The 26,774-nt window shown below is 37.8% G+C and overlaps 1 protein-coding gene across 1 annotated transcript in view; it reads right to left on the bottom strand.

Annotated features, from left to right (window-relative positions):
• Positions 1–4,798: 4,798 nt before the first annotated feature.
• The window catches only part of PROSER1 (proline and serine rich 1), a 48,530-nt gene continuing 26,554 nt past the window's right edge, over positions 4,799–26,774 (bottom strand). The window contains exons 11-13 of the mRNA XM_081130520.1: positions 8,822–10,607; positions 8,190–8,340; positions 4,799–7,608 (exon numbers count right to left, since the gene is read on the bottom strand). Of these exons, the coding sequence (XP_080986646.1) occupies positions 7,486–7,608; positions 8,190–8,340; positions 8,822–10,607 (2,060 nt within the window). The 3' untranslated portion in view covers positions 4,799–7,485. The remainder of the gene's footprint in view (positions 7,609–8,189; positions 8,341–8,821; positions 10,608–26,774) is intronic.

Here is a 26,774-nt window from a genome sequence, read left to right as displayed (position 1 = left end):
CACATAGGTGGACAAGAGGCATATAAGAAAATGCTCAAAGTCACTAATCATCAGAGAGATGCAAATTAAAACCACAATGAGGAATCACTTCACACCTGTCAGAATAGCTGCCATCAACACATCAACAAATGACATGTGCTGGCGAGGTTGTGGGGAAAGGGGAACCCTTGTACACTGCTGGTGGGAATGCAGACTAGTGTGGCCACTATGGAAAAGAGTATTGAGGTTCCTCAAAAAATTAAAAATGGAGCTGCCTTTTGACCCAGTGATCCCACTTCTAGAAATATATCCTAAGAATCCTGAAACACTAATCAGAAAGAATATATGCACCCCTATGTTCATAGCAGCACAATTTACAATACCTAAGATCTGGAAACAGCCCAAGTGACCATCAATAGATGGGTGGATAAAAAAGCTGTGGGACATTTATACCATGGAATAATATGCAGCTGTAAAGAAGAAGGATCTCGTACCCTTTGGGACAGTATGGATAGACCTGGAGAATATTAAGCTAAGTGAAATAAGCTAGGGAGAGAAAGACAAACATCATATGATTTCACTTATATGTGGAATCTAAAGAACATAATAAACTGATGAACAAAATAGATTCAGTGACATAGAAGCATGGAACAGAATGACAAATCTCAGAGGGGAGTTGTGGGTGGATGGGTGGGGAGAAATTAACCAAAGAATTTATATGCATATATGCCTAACACATGGACACAGATAACAGTGTGGTGAAGGCCATGGGCAAGGAGTGGGTGCCATGTGGAAGGGGTTAATGAGGGGAAAAATGGGACATCCATAATATTTTCAACAATAAAGGTAAATTAAAAACAAAAACAAAAAGAAAGAAAACAAATGGAAAACAGTATTGGGTTTCCTCAAAAGATTAAAATGGAAATGCTATTTGACCCAGTGATTCCCCTTCTAGGAATATATCCTAAGAAGCCTTAAACACCAATCAGGAAGAATATATGCACCCCTATATTTCATAGCAGTGTTATTTACAATAGCTAAGATCTGGAAACAGCTCAAGTGCCAATTTGTAGATGAACAGATAAAAAAAAGCATGTGGTATATTTACACAATGGAATACTATGCAGCTCTAAAAATGAAGGATCTCTTACCCTTTGAGGCAGCATGGAAGGACCTGGAGAGTATTATGCTAAGCAAAATAAGACAGTTTGAGAAAGACAAATATCACATGATCTCACTTATATGTGGAATCCAATGAACAAAATATACTGATGAACCAAATATATACAGGGTCATTGAAGTGTACAACAGACTTACATTTCAGAGGGAATGGGTTGGAAGAGATTAACCAAAGAACTTATATTCATATATGCATAGCCCATCGACAGGCAATAGTGTGGGGAAGGCATGGGGAGGAGGAGAGAGTGAGGTGGAGGGGGTTAATGGGGAAATTAAGGGGATACAATAAAGAAAAAATATATATATATTTTTTAAATATATCTTTATTGATTTCAGAGAGAGGAAAGGCGAAGGAGAGAGAGAGGTAGAAACATCAATAACGAGAGAGTCATTGATCGAGCCCGCAACCCGGGCATGTGCCCTGACCGGGAATCGAACCCTGATCGCCTGGATCCCAGGTGGATGCTCAACTGCTGAGCCACGCCCAGCCGGGCAAAGAAAAATACTGATGTAGAAGAGGCCAAATGTTCCAGATGGATTGCATTATTTGTCCAGTGAAATGAATCCCTTGGTCACTATATAACTCAGAGAAAATTCCCCATTTTGGATTTTCCCAATATCTACTTACCTATCATTAAGGCTGTTGCACTCCTGCAAGGAATACTTCTCCAGTGAGAAACATGGAAATGATACCGAATATATATTTGTATCCCTGAGATGGTGACATATGCATAAAGTCTAATCGCCAAATCTCAAATGGATATAAAGGAAGTGGGAAATGTTCTTGGGATACATGGAGTGGTTTTTCTGGGTTATATTTTGGACAGATAGAACATCTGCTATACATTTTATGAGCTACAGTGAGAGGTTTCCAGTAATATTGTTTCCTCCATAAAATCATCTTTTCATGATCTCAATGTGTTAGTTCATGTGCATGTTGAAGTTATAGACAGTTGAGCCCCTATAGGTAAGATTGGTTTCTGTTTGGGTTCAAGCTATACCTGTCTGGGTTGAAAGCTTCCCCTTTTTGTTGCCATATCCTCTTTTCTTCTTCTGTAGTTCTCTGTTGGAACTGCAAAAGAGAGCCTTTTATTGACTTAATAGGGAGCAAGGAGCATTCTCAGGTCTACATAATATGGCTGCTTAGTACATCAGTACACAGAGTTGACCAATTTATGTTGTTTAATCAGATTTACAAGCTTTTCACCTAGTTCTTTTTTAAAAATGCCAAATTTCGTAAGGTGTAATTTTTAAAAAAATGTATCTTTATTGATTTCAGAGAGAGGAAGGGAAAGGGAGAGAGAGAGATAGAAACATCAATGATGAGAGAGTTGGCTGCCTCCTGTATGTCCCTGACTGGGGATCTAGCCTGCGACCAGGGCATGTGCCCTGACCGGGAATCAAACTGTGATCTCCTGGATCCTAGGTCGACGCTGAGCCACGCCCGGCCAGACAAGCGATAATTTGATAATCTTTAAAACTATCTGGAGACAGACTTGAATATTGTTTAAAAGTTTTTTTTCAAAATGTTCAAAGAAATCAAGTACTGGTTCATCAGGCTTTTTTACATTGCTGGGTTTTGGTCCAGTCCATTTTCTATGTAAAAATCTCAGGTATGACTTGGTAAAGCCAGGGGGCTAATTTCCTGCATTATTCTTATTCTTTACAGTTTTTCAATAAACCGTACTTAGCTATTCTGTTGCTTTGTTTTCAGAAACTAGTAGGTGTATTAATTGGGATATATCAGAATGGCCAGCATCATATGTTTTAACAGTTAAATCAAATTGCTGAGCCATCAGGGTCATAAAGACTATCCTGGAAATCCTTAGATTCCTTACTTCTGTTCTAATCCAAGGAATGAATACAATTGCTGGTTTCCCTCTGCCTGAGACTGGTTTTTCCCTAAAGGGAGCTGCCAGAACTTCTGGGTTTTCTAGTATAACTTGGTCTGGCTTTCTATTGTTTCCCCTAGGTCAGTAGTGGGTGGTGGTGGGAGCAGATACACAGGAGATAAACGAGGGAGAAGAAGGGGAAGGGTAAATCTGAACAAGGAAGCTCAGAGAGCAAATATAGAGGTTTCATGTAAATTATACATATAAACTACAGAAGGGATGAGGTTCTTGGATTTTATCAACCTTAGAGGAACAATTCCCCATGTTGTTAGTTTTCTGTGATGATTTGGTCTGAACAAATTTCTAGGGATATTGTGTGGTGGGTTAAAATACATTGTTTATGGGTAGAGCTCCAAGGGGCTGTCACTTCTTGAGTCACCTCAACCTTCTTACATATCTTGGTTTCTCTTCCCAGTTAATACAACTGTGAGGACTCAAAGTGCTGGGTAACCAGCCTTTATGTGCTTGCCCCCAAAACAGTCAATTGTTTAATTACAGTTGTTGGAATTCTCTATGGGGCCACTGTTCATTTTGAGGGATACCCTCAAACTCCCCCACAAAGATTCTTAGTTACCTGAGAATACCTTAAATTTGTACTGGAGGAAATTAATGCCCCTAATATTTGGAGTTTAATAACTTCAGACTCTCATTTATACAGCAAAAGGTTTTGATCAGACTCATAGTAGGTAGATCCAGGTGAAAAGTGGAAATTAAAACCAGCTGTCCATTTCAACTCCTACTATATAGTGCCACCTTGCGGATTTTCTAAGAACAGCTCAAATAAAGTCAAACCCTCTGCAACAAGGGGGAGGTCTGGGATTCTGAGGTAATTCACCCTCTTTGTCTTCAATGACCCAGTCTTGCAGCCTCCCAGTAGATGCAGATATTCAGATATTTGTGAGGAAACTGATGGGCAAGACCATTACCCTTGAGGTTGAGCCCAGTGACACCATTAATGTCAAAGCTAAAACTCAAGACATGAAGGATATCCTGCCTACCGCTAGCGTGCTTTTTAAAAAATGTTTTTATTGATTTTTAGAGAGTAAGGGAGAGGGTTAGAGATAGAAACATTGATGAGAGAGAAATATCATCAATCCTCTGCCTCCTGCACACTCCCAAATGGGGATCGAGCCTGCAGTGCAGGCATTTGCTCTGACCAGGAATCGAACCCTGAACTCTTGGCTCCTAGGTCGACCCTGAACAACTGAGCACACCCGATGGGCACTAGTCTGATTTCTGTCGTCAAGCAACTAGAAGATGGCCAATCTCTCTATAATATCCAGAAAGAGTCTACCCTGAACTACATACTTTGTCTGTAGGGAGACATCATCAAGCTTTCTGCCAGCTCACCCAGAAGTACAACTGCAACAAGATGATCTGCCGCAACTGTTATGTTCACCTGCACCCCTGTGCTTTCAACTGCTGCAAGAGGTGTGGCCACACCAACAAACTGCACCCCAAGAAGGTAAAACAAGGCCCTTCTATCACCTCCTCAGCCAGAGGGTGGCCTCTTGCCTGAATCCTGTGGCCCTGGGCCCTCACTAGTTTCCCTTTCATTGGAGCAGTAAAAATAAACAAACTCACCCAAGTTCGCCCAGTGCAAAGTGAGGAGCCAGTAGGGCTCAAGAGGCCCCTGCTGGTACCTAGCATTGGGTTCAAGTTCGTGGGGTGGTCCTAGGAGGTGATCTTCTTTGGAATCATGTTGGCTATAACAAGTAAAGATTGATGAAAGAATATCCAGCCTAAGAAAAAGTCTTATAAGAGTTTATTTGAACAAAATTGATGACAATTGCCAGGAAGCAAAATTTCAACAAATTGAGAAATGCTCTGGAGAATGGCAGCTTTGCAGCTTATTTTGTACATTAGAATCAAAGGCGATGTACGGAGGGTTTCATGAAATTCACTGGTGGTACACTGGGGGCTGGAAGAAAGCAAAGTTGGGAAATCTTTGAGCTGGGATAAAAAGCAAAAGAAACAAAAACACACATATACTTTTTACATTGAGTACACTGGATATTTAACATTTACAGTACATAGAGATGGTATGTGGATAAGAGGGTAACAATGTGATCTTGTACTCTGGTGCCAGCAGTTGTGCCTTTGAGGGGTCTGGAAAAGAAAATTACATTTTTAAGGTATGTTATCTTAGACTCACAAAGACAATAGACAATTTCTAAGGTAAATATTGACCTTTGTCAAGGCTATAGGCCTACAACATGAATACCCCCATGACCAGCTTCCAGCATCTAGTTATGAATTTTTATGTTCATACCACCAATGTGGTTACTTTTGGTCTGAGTTTGTAAGGCCCACCATGCAGGCCTCCCCTGAGCTTGTCAGGTTTAGTATGTGGCCCCCCCTTTATTTCCAAACACTCAAACCACAAACTTCATTCAAATTCCATCCAGTTATATGATTATTTTACTATGCTAGTCTGTCATACTTTGTGCCTTTTAAAGGATGTTAATTCTTACTCATCCTTTAAGACTTTGTCACTGAGAAATCTTTCTGAATTCCCTTAGGCAGTAAGGTACTCATCTTCCCTCCTACATATTTTCATAGCACTTGGTAATACAAGTAGCCTGATATAGGTAGAAAATGCTTAGTTCCAATCACCACTTATTCACTGTGTGATTTACACCTTGGCTTGTTTATCTGGTTCATCAGGTTGCTAGTACTTATTTCATAGGATTGCGAGATACATAAAACCAGTCTCAGTAATTATTGCAAAAGTTCCGAATATGTTCTAATTTTTATATAAGCCTTTAAGTGTCTAATATGTGTAAGATGTCAGAAATGCATCTAAAAGATGAACAGGATATAGTTCCTTTGCACTAAGGGGGGCTAACAGAAATAAACCTTGCGATAGCATCACTACATAAAGATGAGTCATTCAGTAACTTCTTTGTGAACGGTCAACATATATAAGCAATACCATATAATCCTAAAAATATTTTATGAGTGTAGACTTAAAAAAAACAAATGACAACTTCTAGCAACTGGCATCAGATTAACTATGAGGTTACATTCTGTGTTTGAAAATAATCAAAGATATAAATAGTATGTTTCAAGTGTTGGTTGTACTATAACTTTCACAAAAGATATATTTAAAGAGGTGAGCAATCAGTAGTATATATTGAATTTCAACTAAATTTGGACAAAAATGTTCTATGTATTAGCTCTAGCACATACAAAAAATTAAAAAGCCTATCTAAGCATTTAATAAATCACTTATAAAATATGTCATATCCATAAAGTTTATTTTAAAAAATTGTTAAAAACTAACAATACAGGAATATTTATTAATATACTTAAAAAGTTTGTTCCCTATGTTGAAGGAAAATACATTAGCAACATCTTCCAAACACCATCTTTATAAAAGTAAACCTTCTAGATGCTGAAATGTACTACAGTAGATTCTATAGTTTACACTCTTAATCACAGGATTGGAAATCATTCTCCCTACTCTGTCTCTCCAAATGTGGCAGTCATTATACTTAAATTAATGACATTCAATCATGTAATACTACCACAGGTCCTTAAATAGAGTACACGCTGCATATTTACTAACAGAGCAAGTCTTCTCTATTGCCACATAATTATTTTAGATAAGCATTTGACTTTAAATACAAATAGAAATACTATATCCCATGATTGTAAACATTCACCAAGAGCTTCCAGAGTATAATGAGTAATAGAGGTGACCCAAGAGTCACTCAAATGTTTCTCACTCATTTGGATATTGCTGAGATTAAGTTCTGAAGGCAAATTATCAAAAGCCTTACTTATTTCTGTAAGAAAGTAGTCAAAAACACCTGAAAGTCATTCTAAAGACTATATTAAGCACCATTTTCACTTACTTAAATACAGAGTTAAATTCAGCAGTATATGTATGATCATTAATATCAGAAGTTAAAAATAACTGTAGGTCTCAAGTCCCCTTCTGTGAATACATATGGGATTCTGAGTTCCAATGATGCTAATAAGAATCACTCATGCATACCAAGGGTAGTAACTCCCCCAGGGCCACATGCAACCCTTAAGTCTGAGGCACAACTATTACTTTTGTGAGTGGATGCTATACAAGCAGATTTAAGGCTGTATTTGGCTATAAAGAGTTCAATCAACTCTTTAGTGTTCTTATAACACAGATCACACACACGACTCAAAATTTCAGAGGGTGGAAGGTGAGAAGTTCCCAAACACTTTTTAAATATTATTCTCCATACAACTCACTGTCAGCATATTTACATAGGGGACTATTCATACTTAAAATCACTAAAAACTGCAATCATGTTTTAAAACTCTTATCCCAACTTCCCCAGGATTATCCTCATTCTTATTTTCTGACTTCTGGCCCAGTTCATGTTTGTCAGCTTGTTCACTGCAGTCCTTAAGTAATTCTGATGTTGCTCCAAAGGCAAATACTATATATTCACTGCCAACCACTTTGGGACAAGCCTGGTTGCAAAGAGAATGGTGTTCCTGATGTTGAAGGAAAACTAGGAAACCCATCTGGCTGAGCTGGATAGCTTTCCAGAGCTGAAGCGGAATGGACCTGAGAGAAAAAAAGAACATGCAGTTTAGCAGAGTGTCAAATTCAATCAAGTCTGTGCTTGCTCTCCTATGCAACACTACTAATATTTGAGGTAGAAAAGAAAGAAAAAATGTTGGGAAAGATCAGTCTGCTCAGTCTCCTAAACTTTTTAAGAAATGTTCAACTTCTTCCGATGGTGGAGGTGCACAGAAATGCCATTAAAATATTTAATACTCTAAAAAAAAAAGTTTTCTACAGAAAATGTGCTTTAGTAGTCCATTATTTTAGCTTAAATTGTAGAAGACAAGCTAAAATTTAACTGTCACATATAAAGATTCCATTTGTAAAATCTCAAACTGAGATTTGAAAATATATAAGCAGGAAAAACAATTCATACAGATTATAATATATTCTAGCACCTTTGTGACCTTTCTGAAGGAAAACAAGGATAATTTGCAGATTTGGGAAGAATTAGTTACCATATCTCCAGAAATTCTGTTAAATCATTTTTTGCCAATGTTGGGATATCACTATTGGTATTGTAAGATTATCACTATAAAAGTTATGTTACTTTTTATTTATGCCAGGCATTGCCTGTTTACCTGCTGTAACAATGCTGACTGTGTAGCCGCATTATGCTGCAGTTCTTGCAAGGATGACTGTGAAGGGTTCTGGGAAAACCCGGGGATACCTGGAAGGGACAAAAGGCCTGGAAAAACAGAACTGCCTGCAGCTTGAAGTCCAGATGATAAGCTAAAATGATAGAAAAACAGGTTAAAATACAAATAAGACATAAAAGCTATTGCTTCTATATTTGTCAAACACTATCTTAACGTAAAAAAGAAAATCTTAGAATTTCTCTGTTGGAACAATAAGTTAGCCACTCACTATCATAAAGTTACTTTATTATAAAGTTTATTATTCTTAATTAAATTAAGTATATGTTTTGCATAGACTTATTATTTTCTGCTGTTTTATAATCAAGGTAAATTACCAAATACAAATACTAAAATTATCTGAGTAGGCATTCATATTTTATATATTTACCTTAACATGACTGAAGAGCTATAAAACATTTTTTAAGCACTGAAGTTTCAGCCCAGTAAAACATAATTTAGCACCACCAAACAATTATTTTGACTTTCATTTGAATGACTGAAAAATAAGACTATGAATTACTAAGACTAAGATAGGTAAAGAATGATTTTATCCTATTTCCAAACTATCCACATACCCGGCTTGTGCAACAAGAGCAGAGTTGAAATTGGAACTAAAAGCTGAAGCGAATCCTGGGAGGACAGGAGCTGGTGATGGGGTCGTAGTAGTGACAGGTAGTGGTGTGACTGCTGCAACTGTAGAGGATGCCTGCAGACCCGGGAATGAAGGGAGAGCAGGGGTAACACTGGAGGTGTTAGAGACAGAAAAGCCAGGGTAGGAGGGATTTGAAGATGGCAGAGGTCCTTGAGTAACTGAAAAAAGTGAGGGGACAGCAGTCGACAAGTTAAGGGAGAAAGGTGTTGCTGAGACTGGTGTTGAGACAGAAAGCCCTGAGAGAATAGCTGCTGTAGAACTAGGATGAGGAATAGATATGGATGTGACAGTTGCAGACGAGGTGACTATTAGTGTCCCTGGAAGAGATACTGATGGATTAAGAGATGGATTATCTGTCAAAGGAAAATTACTAGTCAAAGAAGTAAAGGGGGGAAGAGCAGTGAATACTGGAGTGATTGGAGTGGAGGAACCATGTGGTGGAAGGGAAATAGAGGAAAGGGGATTTGAAACATTCAAGGGAGTACTCAAACTGGAAAGACCTGATAATGCAGGATTAAGGCAAGTAGATAAACTGATGGGCACTGATGTTGAAGTATATGCATGACCCAATGTCCCTGACAAACCTAAAGTGCCATGAGAGGGATTCACAGAATGAGATGGACCTCTGAAGGCTGAGGGAGTAGGACTTGTGGGCTCAGTTTTTACTGTAACAGGAATAGTTGTTACAGCGGGGCTAGATGTAATATGCAAATCTGAGTTACTTGGATGGGGGCCATGCAAAAAGGTAGCTGAGGAGCCAGAGCTAACTGGCCCTGAAGTTAAAGCTGACGTTGGAGTAGCTAGAGGAGACTGGACAGGCAAAGTAGAGGGAGAGGAAGTTGAATTGGCCACAGGAGATGGCAGGCCTGGGAACATGGCCAATCCTGGAGCAGAAGATCCCTGTGGGGTGGGAATGGCTGATGGGGTATAGCATTTGTTAGGGGCTAAAGCAGGAGAATCTGAGTTGTGATTAGTAAGAGAAGAGAGTGAAGACAGCCCACCTGTAACAGCATTGGATAAAGCAGAAGAGTTGATTAAACTGGTATCATTTGATGTCAGAAAGCCTTTTAAAGCAGAGAGAAGAGGATTATTTACACCAAGTGGACAAGCAACACTAGGAGCAGAACCACCAGCAATTACAGAAGGATTTGGGTTGGACACACCTTGGGATACTGGTGTTAAGGGCAAAGGGATACCTGCAAAAACTGATGACAATGAAGCAGAATTCGGGTTGTTGGTAGAACCAGTAGTAGAGGTGGCAGAAAAGGGGAGGGTAATGAAAGGGGTAGAAGTAGAAGCAAATGTTTCATTGGAAACAGGAGTGGCCCGAGGTATAGATGTGGCCTGAGGGACTGGGGTAGCAGTGGCAGAAGAACCTGGCAGTGGAAATAGGCCAGGAAAAACTGAAGGAACAGGAGTAGACATTGTGCTGTGGACAGAAGTGACAGGTGCAGCCGGCAATGAAGGGGTTCTGATAACTGTTGGATTTGGCATTGATGGCTGAGGTGTACGAGCAGCTGAGGAGACCTGCCCTGGGAACACAGGAAGGATAGTATTCAGCATGTTCAGCCCAGAAATGGTGGCAGTTGCTGATGCTGATGGATGATTTGCTGCCTTGACAGGGGATGCAGCAGGAACAGGAGTTGCTGCAGGTGTTGCAGGATTAGAACCGTGAGGAGAAAAGAGTTGACTTGCTAGGGCAGAAAATGCTGTGGGGGGAAAAAAGGGTAAAAATTTACCATCATGCTGAAATGTCAAATTTTAAATCAAAAGAAATGCATAAAACTTTTTGTAATATTTAACAAGTATCAAAGAAAATCATGACAGGTATAATGGGCGATTCCAGTGTATAAATTACTAGATTCCATTACCTTGATTTTCACTATGAGGCCCCTGTTAGATCCAGTTGTCTTCTACACTCAGCTCAGAGCAGTCCTCCAATTCATAGTGAGGAAGCCTTGAGAAGTTAGCAAATAAACTTTCCTTTCATATTTTCCCAATTTTTTAAAATTTAAAGAATTTATTTTAATTTGATTAATGTTGGTGTGTTAACTTTTCCTTTAATTCTTTCAAGCCACTTATAAAGTAATAATACAAGTCATTTCCCTCATAAGAGCTTTTAGGACATCATTTTCCTTTTAGGGGCATTCAAGGCCTTCTAGGATTTATGCCAATTTCTCCAGTATTCTTTGTTGCTACTTTGTGGGTTGAACTTAATACTTCTTCACTGAATCAATTTAGTGACAATGTTCACCTCTGATGATTTATTTGGTACCAAATGGTTTAAGTAGCTAATGTCATAATGGCAACTATCATCTGCTGCTATACTCACATCAAAGTCTGTTTCAGTTGTAAACAGAGATGTTCCTTTTGCAGTAATGATCAACTAAATTTTTTTTTTTCACAATTAAGACTTAAATTTTTTAATCTATGCATAATAAAGACTATTTTGACATAAGAAGCTGATGTCAATGAAGTTACATATTATGCTAATCATGGGTAGGGAAGGAACCAGAGGAAAACAGCATATACATAATACATTTATACTAAGTGGCAGCTAAAGAGTGCCATGTTGGACTAAATTTTACAGTTGTTTTACAAAAGAAATATGGTAGAACTGAAAATAATAATGTATAAATATATAAATTTCAAACTCAAAAGGCCTTAAATCTATACCACTTTGTGCTGTAAGCAGTAATTGTTTCAAGAAACTAAGACTAGCTATCATTTTAAATTTAGAGTACATAGGAAAATAGATTTGTGCTTTGTTGGTATTTAATCTGTTTTATAAGAACTAGAATCACAATGAATATACCTATTTCTGTGTTTATAAATAATGTACCAAAAAATTATTTAGGTCAACACTGGTTGGGAAACATTTGAGAATTCACTATCTTATTTAACTACATGCCAGGTACCACAGAGTTAATGACAGATTGCAAGGTAAACCAAGCTGTCCCACAGTATTCTTTATAGCAGCAAACTCTGTCCAAGATTTTTTTATACAAATCAAAAGCCATGCACTATTAATCATAGTACCTGCAGTTATTAAAATGTAACCAAACAAAAACAAACCCCACTTTCCTCTCATCTACTTTGGTTGTTAAACATAACACACTACCTGTCAGGTCTTGTGCTAAGTACTTTATGCCCACCATTTCATTTGTCCTCACACAACCCTTTGAGGCAGGTTCTAACAGCCCCATTTTATAGATATGCGATCTGAGGCTTGGTGTGATTAAGCAAATTGTATGATTAAGAAACTTGTTAAAAGATTACGCAGCGAGGTTTGGAGCCCGAATTATTTTGTGAAATTTACAAAAATCCTCCTAGGAAGGAGCCTCTGAGAGTGGCCACGACTGGGTGCCCAGCTTTACCACAAATGCCACTGAAGCCCTCCACACCAGACTAGTACATGCTGCCAGGAGTTAGGGTCTGGAGACTGCTGCATTTGCCAGGGAGGGAGTGTCACCTCCCTGGCCCGGGTGCCACTGGAACCGCAAGCCGAGAAGGCTGCGGCAGGAGTCATGGTTGTGGAGGCCGCGGCAGGCAGCAGCGGGTTCCTAAGGCTGAGACTTCCTGGAGGGAGCAGGGGCAAGTGCCCCGCCATCTTCTTGCCTAGGAAGTTTGCCCCAGTCTGTGTCTGCGGGAGGGGCCACGTGGTGGAACTCTGGGAGAGCTGAGGGATCTGACTGGTACACTTAGCAATGAATACGAGGGGCCCTTTATTCCCTGGAAGAATTTATGGCAGACAGCAAGATCGGGGCTGGACAGTGTGCACCAGAAAAAGAGGATTGGTCCCGCCCACCTTGAGCACACGGGAGGTGGCCCTTTCCCCGGGTGCTCACCTGCTGGTTCTGCCCGCCCTGCAGTGATCTCAGGCAAGGGGAAAGTGCTCTTGACTAGAAATTTGCCTCAGTGCAGCTGGGTCTGGCTGGTGGGTGTGGTACTTGGACAGAGCCTAGGTGGAGGCCCGGCCCAGCAGTGTCTGGCTGAACGGAAAGATTGGAGTGGCCAAGCTGGGCTGACTTATTTTTAATTTTTTAAAATCCCCTCCTGCTTGAGGCAGCAGCAAGAGGGTGTCAATGTGGTAGGTAGAACTGAGGCATTGGAAGGAGAGGAAGTGCTGATGACCCCCCCCGCATACAAACTATGGGCCTCACCCCCAACACAAGTCTTTTTAAAACGTCCTGTCCAGGACGGGATTACCCCACAGAGCCCAGTTCTGTAGGGGAAGGGAGAGTCGCTCAGAACAGGGTTCAAGGTGCGAGACCTGAGGCCAATCCAGCCTCTGGGTTATAGGCCTGCAGGATAACTTGGGGCTTTGCCCTGCCCAACATCAGTCAGGTTGCCCAGGGCCAGGCAGGGACAGCAACTCCTATTGGCTTGCACCAGAGAACCACCAGGGAAGCCTGGAATCTACTCACCAAGGAGCCAGATTCAACAACAACAGAGCAAAATCCAGCGAGCTCCACAAACAGCAGATCCAAAGGTGTTTTTTTCTTTTATTTCATATCTCTTTCTCTCTCTTTTTTAAAAAATATATCTTTATTGATTTCAGAGAGAGGAAGGGAGAGGGAGAAAGAGATGGAACCATCAATGATGAGTCATTGATCGGCTGCCTCCTGCACGCCCCCGACTGGGGATGGAGCCCGAAACCTGGCATGTGCCCTGACCGGGAATAGAACCGCAATCTCCTGGATCCTAGGCCAACTCTCAACTGCTGAGCCACACCCAGTCGGGCTCTCTTATTTCTCTTTTGTTTTAATTTACTCCTAATTTCCTATTTCTCTTTATTTTTATTTTTTGTTTCTTCTTTTCCTGTTTTTCTTTACCTATTCTATATTTTAATTTGTTCATTATTTTAAAAATTATTATTTCATTTGTATTTTTCTTTACTTTTTAATACTTATTCTGCTTCTTCTCTTTTACTTTTCTTTCATAATTTCTTTTTTTCTCCTACAATTCTCTTGATCTTTTGTCTATTGGTATTCTTTTTATTCTTTTTTAGTCTTTGTTCTTGTTGTTTTGTTTTGTTTTTCGTGTTGTTCCCGGTTTGGCCTTGTTTTGTTCTGTCAGCACCTGTATAACGAGGTCGGGGTTGAGTCAAACAGGCAGGAAGCTTGAGGACTGAGCCCACCCACAAATGGGATCACAGCAATTAAAGACCCAAATACAACAAGGGCCCAAAGAACCCACACAAGAACACCCAGCTCAGAAGATCAAGGAGGCCAATTCACCAAAGAAGGTCACTTCACCAAGACAAGGAGGTATATCAGTTGTATCCAATGCACAGAAGCAAACGTGAAAAAAGAGCAACAATGGGGAAACAAAGAAACAGTCCCCAAATGAAAGAACAGGAGGAATCTCCAGAAAAAGATCTAAATGAAATAGAGGCAAGCAATGTATCAGAAACAGAGTACAAAGCAACCGTTTTAAGGATGCTCAACAGAATGAAAAGGGACAAGGAAACCATGAAAAACCACCACACCAGCCAGAGTTGAAGAATCATACAGCTAAAATAAAGAATACGCTACAAGAAATCAACAGCAGGTTAAAAGAAGCAGAGATTCGAATCAGCAAATAAGAAGACAAGGTAGAAAAATTACTCAATAAGAGCAGCAAAAAGAAAAAAAATGATTAAAAAGCATGAGGGGAATTTAAGGGAGTTTTGGGGCAAATGAAACAAACATCTGCATCATAGCAAGGGATAGAGAACTTGTTTGAGGAAATAATGACAGAAAACGACCCTAAACTGATAAAGAAAAAGTCACACAAGTTCAGGAAGCACATTGAGATCCAGTCAAGGTGAGCCCAAAGAGATACACACCAAGACATACCATAATTAAAATGGCAAACAATAAAGACAGAGAATATTAAGGGCAGCAAGAGAGACAGTCTGTTACCTACAAGGGAGCTCCTGTCAGCTGATTTCTCAACAGAAACACTACAGGACAGAAGGTAATGGCATGAAGTATTCAAAGTGATTAAAAGCAAGGATCTGAAACCAAGACTACTCTATCCAGCAAGGCTATCATTCAAAATTGAAGGTGAAATAACAAACTTAGCAGACAAAAAAAGGCTAAAGGAGTTTATCACCACTAATCCAACATTGCAAGAAATGTTAAAGGGACTCTTGTAAAAAGAATAGAGACAGAAAAACATAGGCATGAAGAATAAAAATGGCAATAAACAACTACCTATCAAAAATAATGTTAAATGTATATGCATTAATGCTATACTCAAAAGACATAGGGTAGCTGAATCAATGAGAAAACAGGACCCATATATATATGCTTTCTACAAGAGACCCACCTCAGAACAAAAGACTCACACAGGATGAAAGTGAAGGGATGGAAAACAATTTTCCATTCAAATGGAAACAAAAAATTATTAGGGGTAGCAATACTTATATCTGACAAAACAGACTTTGAAACAAAGGCCATAACATGAGATAAAAAAGCTAACTATATAATACTAAAGGGATCAATCCAACAAGAGGATATAACCCTGGCAAACACATATGCACCCAATATAGGAGTACCAAAATATATATGGGTATATATATTCAAAACAAAAACAAACTCTTGGAGGACTTTAAGGGAGACAGTGGGGGGTTAAAGTCCCCTACTGTGACTGAATTGCTGACAGCAGGGGACTTTAACCCTCCACTGACATCACTGGATAGATCTTCCAGACAAAAAAACAACAAGGAAACAGCATTTACTTGATATTTACAGGACATTTCATCCCAAAGCTGCAGAATATACATTCTTCTCAAGTACACATGGGACACTTTCAAAAACAGACCATATGTTAGGAAACCAAATAAGTCTCTAAGACTGACCCTAAAAAACATGAAAAATCTTAAATAAACAATCTAATCCTACACCTAAAAGAACTAGAAAGGGGAACAACAAAAAAAGCCCAGAGTAAGTAGAAAGAAGGAAATAATAAAAATCAGAGTGTTTTTATTGTAGTTCATTTCTAGTTTCATGCCACTGTGATCCTAGCAGATGCTTGATATGGTTTCAGTCTTCTTGAACATAAACACAAAGGATTGTAAGCAAATACTATGGACAACTATACGTCAAAAAATTGCACAACCTGTGCAAATTGGTCAAATTCCTAGAAACAGAAAATCTTCAAAACTTCAATGAGGAAGAATCAGAAAACCTGAAAAACAACTAATGAAACTGAAGCAGTAATAAAAAAATTCCCAGCAAACAAAAGTCATAGACCAGATCACTTCACAGGGGAGTTTTACAAAACATTCAAAACACTAACACTTATTCTCTTCAAACTATTCCAAAAAAATTCAAGATGAAAGAACACTTCCAAGCTCTTATCCTAATTCCAAAACAAGAAAAGGACACTACAAAGAAAGAAAATTACAGGCCAATATCCATGATGAACATAGATACTGAAACCCTCAACAAAATACCAGCAGATGGGATCCAGCAATACATTAAAAACCTATACACCATGACCAAGTGGGATTTATTCAGAAAATGCAAGGCTAGTACAATATTTCACAAATCAAAAAAGGTAATACATCACATTAACAAAATAAAGGATAAAAGTCACATGATACCCATAGATGCAGAAAGCAAAACAAAACCTAGCACCCATTTATGACAAAAACTCTCAGCAACGTGGGAATAGAGGAATCATACCTCAACGTATTAAAGGCCATATATGACAAGCCTAAGCCAACATCATACTTAGTGGGGAAAAACTAAAAGTGTTTCACTTAAGAACAGGAAGAAGACAGGGATGTCTGCTTTCACCACTCTTATTCAAAATAGTATTGTAATTCTAGCCATAGTGATCTGACAAGAACTAAAAATAAAAGGCATCCAAAATGGAAAGGAGGAAGAGGACATGATATTGTACATAGAAAACCCTAAAGACTCCACCAAACTACTACTAAATTTAATAAGTGAATTTGGCAAAATAGCAGGATACAAAATTAATACCCAGAAATCAATGGCATTTTTATATGCCAATAATAAACTCTCAGAAAGAGAGACTAAAAAACAAAGCAAAAATCCCATTTACCACTGCAACGACAAAAAAACCCAACAAAATAAGATATCCAGAAATAAAGTTAATCAAGGAGGTAAAAGACCTATACTCGGAAATTTATAGGATATTGAAAAAAGAAATAGAGGAAGATACAAACAAGAGGAAGCATATACCATGTTCCTGGATTAGAAGCATTTAACATAATTAAAATGTTGATACTACCCAAAGCAATCTATAAATTCAATACAATTCCTATTAAAATACCAATGGCACATTTGACAGATGTAGAATAAACACTCCAAAAATTTATATGGAAGCAAGAAAGTCCCTGAATAGCCACAGTAATCTTGAGAAAGAAGAATAAAGTTAGAGGGATCACAATAATGGATATCAAGTTATACTACAAAGCCACCATAATCAAAATAGCCTGGTACTGGCACAAAAACAGGTATATAGACAATGGCACAGAACAGAGACCCCAGAAATTAACCTATGGCACTTGGTCAATTAATATTTGACAAAGGAAGAGAGCATATAATTGAATAAAGAGAGTCTCTTCAATAAATGGTGCAGGGAAAACCACTGGATAGGTACATGCAAAAATATGAAACTAGATCACCAACTTACTCCATACACAAGAATAAATTTAAAATGGATAAAAGACTTAAATGTAAGTTGCGAAACCATAAAAATCATAGAAGAAAACATAGGCAAGTAATCTCAGTGTAGCAGAATTTTCGCAGATACATCTCCTAGGCCAAGAGAAACAAAGGGAAAATAAACAAATGGGACATCAAATTTAAAAGCTTCTTTACAGCAAAGGCAACCAGCATCAAAATGAAAAGGGAACCCACTGTATGGGAAAACATTTTCGCCAAAGATACATCTGATAAGAGGTTAATTTCCAAAATATAAAAAGAGCTCATACAACTCAACAACAGAAAGACAAACAATCCAATTAAAAAGTGGGTAAAACACCTTAATAGACACTTCTCCAAAGAGGACATACAGATGGTCAGGCGACATATGAAAAAATGCTTAGCATCACTAATCATCAGAGAGATGCAAATTAAAACTACAATGAGGTATCACTTCACACCTGCCAGAATAACTACAATCAATAAATCAACAAAGAAAAGAAAAGAGCGCAAGAGGGGAGGAAGCCAGCAGTAGCAGGTTTGCTTCCTTCAGCAGGAAGGAAGAGAGAGCTGCATGGGGCAGCCCAGACAGGCGAGCAGAGTGAACAGTGGCTGAGCCAGCAGCTGCCTGACATAGAGCGGGAGTTCTGCTTCGTGGATATCCACTGCCGGGCAGGGGTGTTCCTGACAAAGAAATGGAACCACAGAGCCCTGCTGCCCCTTGGGTTCCCCAAACTCACCTACGGTTGCCATTGGTGTCAGGTCGAGGAACATTTTATCTGTAAACAAAGAGCTACTACAGTAGAACCGCTATTTCCCTCTGTGACTGATCCCCGGGTTTGGTGCTTGAGGCTAGACCCCATGAAGGTCAAGGCCCCATTACGGTGAGAGTAAAACAAACCCCACCTCCAAGCAGGGAAACTGTACTGTCTTATGGTAGCTCATGGAGGTCAAATCCTGGAGATCACAGAGGTACAAAAATCTTGCGATTCAGTACCATCTACTGAAAAATAGTAAAAAGATCTCTTCAGAGAATGCTGCTATAGAAGGGATATTTATGCCTAGAAGAAGAAGAGCAAATGGTAAAGAGGATGATCAACCATGGTAAAGAGGATGATCAAAAAGAAAATGAAAAATCCCCAAAGAGCAAGCTGGAAGACATGGAAATATGTGATATAAATGACAGAGATTTAAAGATTGCAGTTCTAAAAATACTCAACGAAATGTGAGAAAACACAGACAGGCAATTCAGTGCACTCAGAAAACAGATCAATGAACAAAATGAGTACTTTACCAAAGAGACTGAAACTTTAAAAAGAACCAGTCAGAAATCCTGAAACTGAAGCATGCAATTAAAGAGATTAGGAAGGAGCTACTAAGCATAAACACACAGCCAATCAGATGGAGGAAAGAATTAAGTGATATTGAAGATAGGAATCTAGAAATGACATAGAGAGAAGACAAGAGAGACCTGAGCATAAAGAAAAATGAAAGAGCTCTACGAGAACTATATGACTCCATCAGAAAAAGCAATATTAGAATTATAGCACTCCTGAAGAAGAGAGGGACAAGGGAACAGAGAGTCTATTCAAACAAATAGCAGTTGAGAACTTCCCAAACCTATGGAAAGAACTAGATCCTCGAATCCAAGAAGAAAACAAAACACTTAGTTACTTCAAAGAGGCCCTCTCCAAGGCACATTGAATTAAAACTGTGAAAAATTAATGACAAAGAAAAAATTCTCAAAGCAGCCAGGGAAAAGAAAGAAGTGACCTACAAAGAAAAACCCATCAGAATTTCATCCGACTTCTCAGCAGAAATTCTACAAGCCAGAAAAGAATGGAACCAAATATTCAAAGGTCTGAAAGAAAGAAATTAACAGCCACAAATAGTACATCCAGTATATCCTTTAAATATGAAGGAGAAATAAAGACGTTCGCAGACATACAGAAGATGAGAGAATTTGCCACCAGAAAACCTTCACTGCAGGAAATGCTCAAGGGAGTTACTCTACCTGAAACAAAGAACATAAGGTCACAACACAACCAGTAAGATCGCCAAAAAACTTACAGCATAAACAGGGATAATTTGTGAAAACAAAAACATAAAAGGGGAAGGGGTAAAAAACTGAACTGGCAAAGGAGGATGAACATCAGATGCACTCAAAAGAAAAAGAAAAATTATTTTATATATGCAACTTTATTTTTTATAAACCTAATGGTAACCACACTCAAAAATCCCCAAACCAGGACACATAGCTTAAAAAAAGAGGACACAGAGGAAAGAAGTATGAAACATCACCAAACAAAAACGACACAAGTACAAAGGAAAAGAACCAATGGAGGCATAGAGCTACCAGAAAACATAAGATAAAATGGCTACAGGAAATCCTCATATATCAATAATTACTCTAAATGTAAGTGATCTGAATTCACCAATAAAGAGGCACAGAGTAGCAGAGTGGATCACAAACAAAATCCATATGCTGCCTATAAGAGACACATCTAAGGTGCAAAGACAAAGGTAGATTCAAAGTAGAAGGGTGGAAAATGATTCTCCAAGCAAATAAAATCTACAGAAAAGCAGGTGTAGCCATACCTATATGTGACAAAACAGATTTCAAGACAACAAAGATAACAAGAGACAAAGATGGACACTTTATAATGATAAAGAGGATACTACATCAAGAAAACATAACACTTCTTATTATATATGCACCCAACCAGGAAGCACTGAAATATATAAAGCACTGACTCACAGAACTAAAGGGAGAAACAGATAAAAACACAATCATAGTTGGGGACCTTAATACTCCATTGACATCTCTAGACAGATCAACCAAACAAGAAAATCAATAAAGAAATATAGGCTTTAAAAGAAACACTAGACTAAATGGACATAATTGACATTTACAGAGCTTTTCATCCCAGAACATCAGATTACACATTCTTCTCCAGTGCACATGGAACATTCTCAAAGATAGACCTATGTTGGGTAACAAAACTAGCATGAACAAATTCAAGAAGACTAAAATTATACCAAGCATATTCTCTGACCACAATGCCTTGAAATCAGAAATCAACTGCAAAAAGGAAGAAACCCACAAATACATGGAGATTAAACAACATACCACTAAAAAATGACTGGGACAAAGAAGAAATAAAAGATGAGATCAAAAGATATATACAGGCAAATGAGAATGAGAATACTACATATCAAAACTTCTGGGATGCAACAAAAGCAGAAATAAGAGGGAAGTTTGTATCATTACAGGTCTACCTCAAGAAACAAAGAGAAATGCCAAGTAAACAGCCTAACATCACATCTTAAACAACTAGAAAAAGAACAAAAGCAACCCAAAGTTAGCAGAAGAAAGGAAATCATAAAAATTAGAGCAGAATTTAATTAAATAGAGAACAAAAAGACTATACAAAAAATTAATAAAACAAAGAGCTCGTTCCCTGAAAAGATTAATAAAATTGACAAACCCCTGGATAGACTCACTAAGGAAAAAAAAGACCCATATAAACAAAATCAGAAATGAGAGAGAAGTCACCACAGACATCACAGATATACAAAGGATCATACTAGAATATTATGAAAGACTATTCCACCAAATTCAGTAACTTAGAAGAAATAGATAAGTTCCTAGAAATACATAGCCTTCCTAGAGTAAATCATGGAGAAATGGAAAATCTAAATAGATGGATCAGCAGCGATGAAATTTAAACCATAAAAAACCTACCAAAAAAACAAAAGTCCAGGACCAGATGGCTTCACCAGCAAAATTCTACCAAATGTTCAAAGAAGAGTTAAAACCTATCCTATTCAAATTCTTCCAAAAAATTGAAGACGAGGCAGTATTTCCTAACACATTTCATGAGGCCAATATAACCCTGATACCAAAATCTGGCAAGGATAACACACAAAAAGGAAAACTACAGACCAATATCTCTGAGGAATACTGATGCAAAAATCCTAAACAAAATACTAGCAAACCAAATACAGGAGTACATCAAAAAAATAATACATCACAATCAAGTGGGGTTCATTCCAGGGGCACAGGGATGGTTCAACATACGTAAATTGATCAATGTAATACACCACATTAACAAAAGAAAGCATGAAAATCATACGATCTTATCAATAGATGCAGAAAAGGCACTGATGAGATGCAACATCCATTTATGATTAAAACACTCAATAAAATAGGAATAGAAGGAAAGTATCTTAACATAATGAAGGTCTTATCTGATAAATCCTCAGCCAATATCATATTCAATAGTGAAAAACTGAAAGCTTTTCCTCTAAGATCAGGAACAAGACAGGGATGTCCACTCTCACCATTCTTATTCAACATAGTTTGGAAGTCAAGAGAAATAAGCAATAAGGCAAGAGAAATAAATAAAATGCATCCAAATGGGGAGAAATAAAACTGTCACTTTTTGCAGATGACATGACTCTGTATTTATAATACCCTAAAGACTCCACCAAAAAACTATTAGAAACAATAAATAAATAAAATAAAGTTTCAGGATAAAAAAAATCAATGTACAAAAATCCATTGCCTTCCTGTATACTAACAACAAAACTTCAGAAAAGGAAATGAAAAAAAAAACACAATGCCTTTTGCAATTGCAGCCAAAAGAATAAAATACCTAGGAATAAATTTAACAAAGAACGTGAAAGAGCTATATACTGAAATTACAAAGCATTATTAAAAGACATTGAAAAAGACGCAACAAAATGGAAAAATATTCTGTGTTCATGGATTGGAAGAATCAACATAGTTAAAATGGCCATATTACCAAAAGCAATATACAGATTTAATGCAATTCCCATCAAAATACCAATGTCATTTTCTTAAAGAAATAGAAGGAGAAATCATCAGATTTGTGTGGAACCAAAAATGACCCTGAATAGCCAAAGCAATCCTGAGAAAAAAGAATGAAGCTGGACGTATCACACTACCTGACATCAAATTATACTACAGAACTACGATAATCAGACAGCAGGGTACTGGCACAGAAACAGACACACAGATCAGTAGAATAGAATAGAGAGCCCAGTATAAAACCACATGTATATGAGCAGATGATTTTTGACAAAGGAGCTAGAAACACACATTGGAGTAAAGACAGTCTCTTCAATAAATGGTGCTGGGAAAACTAGAAAGCCACATGAAACTGGATTAGTTTGTCCCTGTGGGCAAAAATGAACTCAAAATGGATCAAAGACCTAAATGTGAGACCCAAAACAATAAGTTACATAGAAGAAAACATAGGTATCAAACTTATGAACCTTGGTCATAGGGAACATTTTATGAACTTTACCCCAAAGTGAAGGGAAGTAAAGGCAAAAATAAATGAATGGGGCTATAGCAAACTAAAAAGCTTCTGCACAGCAAAATAAACTGACAACAAAACAAAGAGGCAACCAACCAGATGGAAGATGATATTTGCAAACAGTAGCTCTGACAAAGGTTCAGTTTCCAAAATATGTAAAGAACTCATAAAACTCAACACCAAACACACAAAGCACCCAATCGAAAAGTGAGCAGAGGACCTGAACAGGCACCTCTCCCAAGTAGACATACGAACAGCCAATATGAAAAGATGTTCAACATCACTAGCAGTTCGGGAAATGTAAATCTAAACTACAATGAGGTACCACCTCACACCTGTTAGCGCAGCTATTATTGACAAGACAAGCAATAACAAGTGTTGCAGAGGTTGTGGAGAAAAGGGAACCCTCAATGATTGCTGGTGGGAATGTAGACTGGTACAACCACTATGGAAAGCAGTATGGTGATTCCTCAAAAAATTAAGAATGGAGCTACCATACGACCCAGCAATCCCTCTCCTGGGTATATATCTGAAAAACTTGAAAACATGTATTAGAAAAGATATATGCACCCCCAAGTTCACTGCAGCATTATTCATGGTAGCCAAGACATGGAAACAACCAAAGTGTCCTGCAACAGAAGACTGGATAAAGAAGATGTGGTACATGTACAGGATGGAATACTACTCAGCCATAAGAAAGGATGAAATACTGCTATTTGTAACAACATGGATGGACCTTGAGAGTATTACACAAAGTGAAGTCAGTCAGTCAGAAAAAGCTAAGAACCGTATGATTTCACTCATATGTGGGATATCTAACTGAAACTTGTGGACAAAAATAGCAGTGTGGTGGTTGCCAGAGGGAAGGGAGTGGGTGTGGAGAGTGAAGGGAATCTTAATATATGGTGATCGGAGAAGATATGACTTTGGGTGATGGGCACACAGAGCAACATACAGATCTTGTAACACAGAAACCTACACCTGAAACTTATATGTTCATATTAACCACTGTCACCCCAATCAATTTAATAAAATATTACTATTAAAAAAATTAAAATAAAACAGTAAAATAAAATAAAATAAAGAGAGTTTAAGAGACCTCTGGGACAAGAGTACCTACATTTGCATTATAGGGGTACCAGAGTAAAAGAGAGAGCAAGGAATTGAAAACCTATTTGAAGAAATAATGACTGAAAAGTTCCCTAACCTGGTAAAGGAAATAGACATACAAGTCCAGGAAGGGTGGAGGGTACCAAATAAGATAAACCCAAAGAGTACCACATGAAGACACATCATAAATAAAATGCAAAGATTAAAGAACAAAGAGAGAATCTTAAAAGCAACAAGAGAAAAGCAATTAGTTATGTAGAAAGGAGCTCCCACAGACTGTCAGCTAATTTCTCAACAGCAGCTTCGCAGGCTAGAAAAGATTGACATGAAATATTCAGAATGATGAAAAGCAAGGACCTGCAACCAAGATTACTCTACCCAGTAAGGCTATGATTTAGAATGGAAGAAGATGCCCAGCCAGAGTTGCTCAGTGGTTGAGCATAGACCCAGGAACCAGGAGGTCACTGTTTGATTCCAGGTCAGGGCACATGCCCGGTTTGTGGGCTTAGTCCCCAGCAGGCGGTGAGCAGGAGGCAGCAGGTCAATGATGTTTCTCTCTCATCCATGTTTCTACCGATCCCTCTCCGTTCCTCTCTAAACATCAATAAAAACAAAAAACTTTTTTTTAAAAAGAAAAAAAGGAGAGATAAAAAGCTTCCAAGACAAGAAAAAGTTAAAGAAGTTCATCAACACCAAACCAGTATTATAAGAACTGTTAAACGGACTTCTTTATAGAAAAAAAAAGAAACTATAAATAAGAAAACATTGAAGAAAAAAAAAAACCCAAAACCACTCACTGACAATTGCAAACACATAATAAAAGCAGTGACTCAACCAACTACGAAGCTAGTGCAAATGTTAAAAGGCAAAAGTAGGAAGATCATGTATAATTACAACACAGATTTAGGAAGACACACACACAAAATAAGTAAAACATAATTACAAAACATAAACATGCTGGGGTGAGTAAAAATGGAGCGATTTTAGAATGAGTCCAAACTTAACCAACCATAAACTTAAAATAGATTGCTATAAACATAGCTTGGTTTATATGCAGTGCATGGTAACACAAACCAAATTCTCTAAGAGCTATACGAAAAATAAAGAGAAAAGAACCTAATCACAACACTACAGAGAGTCATCAACGTACAAGAGATGAGAGAGAGCGAGAGAATAAGAAACAAAGAACTTCAAAACAATCAGAAAAACAATAAAATGGCAATAACTACATTCTTATTAATAATTATTTAAAATGTAAATGGATTAAATGCTCCAATCAAAGGACATAGGGTATCCTAGTGGATAAGAACACAAGACTCACACATATGCTGCCTCTGAGAGACCCACTTCAGACAAAGACACACAGACTAAAACTGAAGGGATGGAAAAAGATATGTATGCAAATAGAAACAAAAAAACAGCGGATGCAGCAATACTAATATCAGACAATAAAGGCTTTAGGACAAAGGCTACAACAAGAGACAAAGATGGACATTTCATAATGATAAAGGGATCAATCCAGTAAGAAAATATAGCCCTTGTAAACAGTAACATACCCAACATGAAGCATCTAAATATATAAAGCAAATATTAACAGGCATATACGGAGAGATCAACAGTATTATAATCATGGTGGGGGACTTTAACACCCCATTGACATCACTGGATAGATCATCCACATAGAAAACAAGTAAGGAAACACCAACCTTAAAAGACACATTAGATTTGATGTTTTTAATTGAAATTTTAGAACATTTTACCCCAAAGCAGCAGAATATATACTCTTCTCAAGTGCACATGGAATATTTTCCAGGACAGATCATGTTAGGCCACAAAACATGTCGAAATAAATTTAAGAAGACTGAAATCATAACAATCATCTCTCCAATCACAATAGTATGAAACTAGAAATCAATTACAAGAAGGAAATTGGAAACACAAAGACATGGAGGCTAATTAATATGCTACTAAACAATGAATGGGTTAAAAATTACATCAAGGAGGAAATCAAAAGGTACCTTGAGAAAAATATAAAAACACAATGATCCAACATCTATAGGACACAGCAAAAATAGTTCTAAGAGGGGAAATTCATAGAAATATAGGCCTACCTCTAGAAACAAGGAAAATGATTAAGGGAAAATCTAACCTTACACCTAAAGAAACCAGAAAAAGAACAACAAAAGAGTAGAAAAAAAGAATAAAGATCAGAGAAGAAATAAATGAAATACAGTCTAAAAACAACACAAAAGATCAATGAAACCAAGAGCTGGTTTTCTTAAAAGATAAAGTTGATAAACCTTCAATCAGACTCAATCAGGAAAAAAACAGAGAACACAAATAAATAAAGTAAGAAATGAAAAAGAAGTGAAAACTGACATCACAAAAACACAAAGGATCTAGAATTAGATGGCAATGATGGATGTACAACTTTGTGAACATACTAAAATCCCTGCACTGAACTTAAGAGTGACTTTTATCTCAATAACTGTAAGATAATAATCTATTGTTTCCCCTCCTTAGAGACAGTATGCAAATAAATAAATACATTTTTAAAAAGGATTATAAGAAAATACCATGAAAAATTATATGCCAACAAATTGGAAAACCTGGACAAGATGCATAAATTCCTAAAAACACACATCCTCCAATACTACATCAAGAAGAAACAGAAAATCAGAACAAACTGATAATTACTAATGAAATTAAAACAACAATCAAAAAATTCCCAACACACAAAACTCCTAGACCAGAT

This window comes from Miniopterus schreibersii (assembly GCF_964146895.1).
Source record: "Miniopterus schreibersii genome assembly, chromosome: 2".
Lineage (NCBI taxonomy): Eukaryota > Metazoa > Chordata > Mammalia > Chiroptera > Miniopteridae > Miniopterus > Miniopterus schreibersii.
The sequence above is the reverse complement of the archived record's forward strand: the minus strand, read 5'-3'. Positions and strand labels throughout refer to the sequence as shown.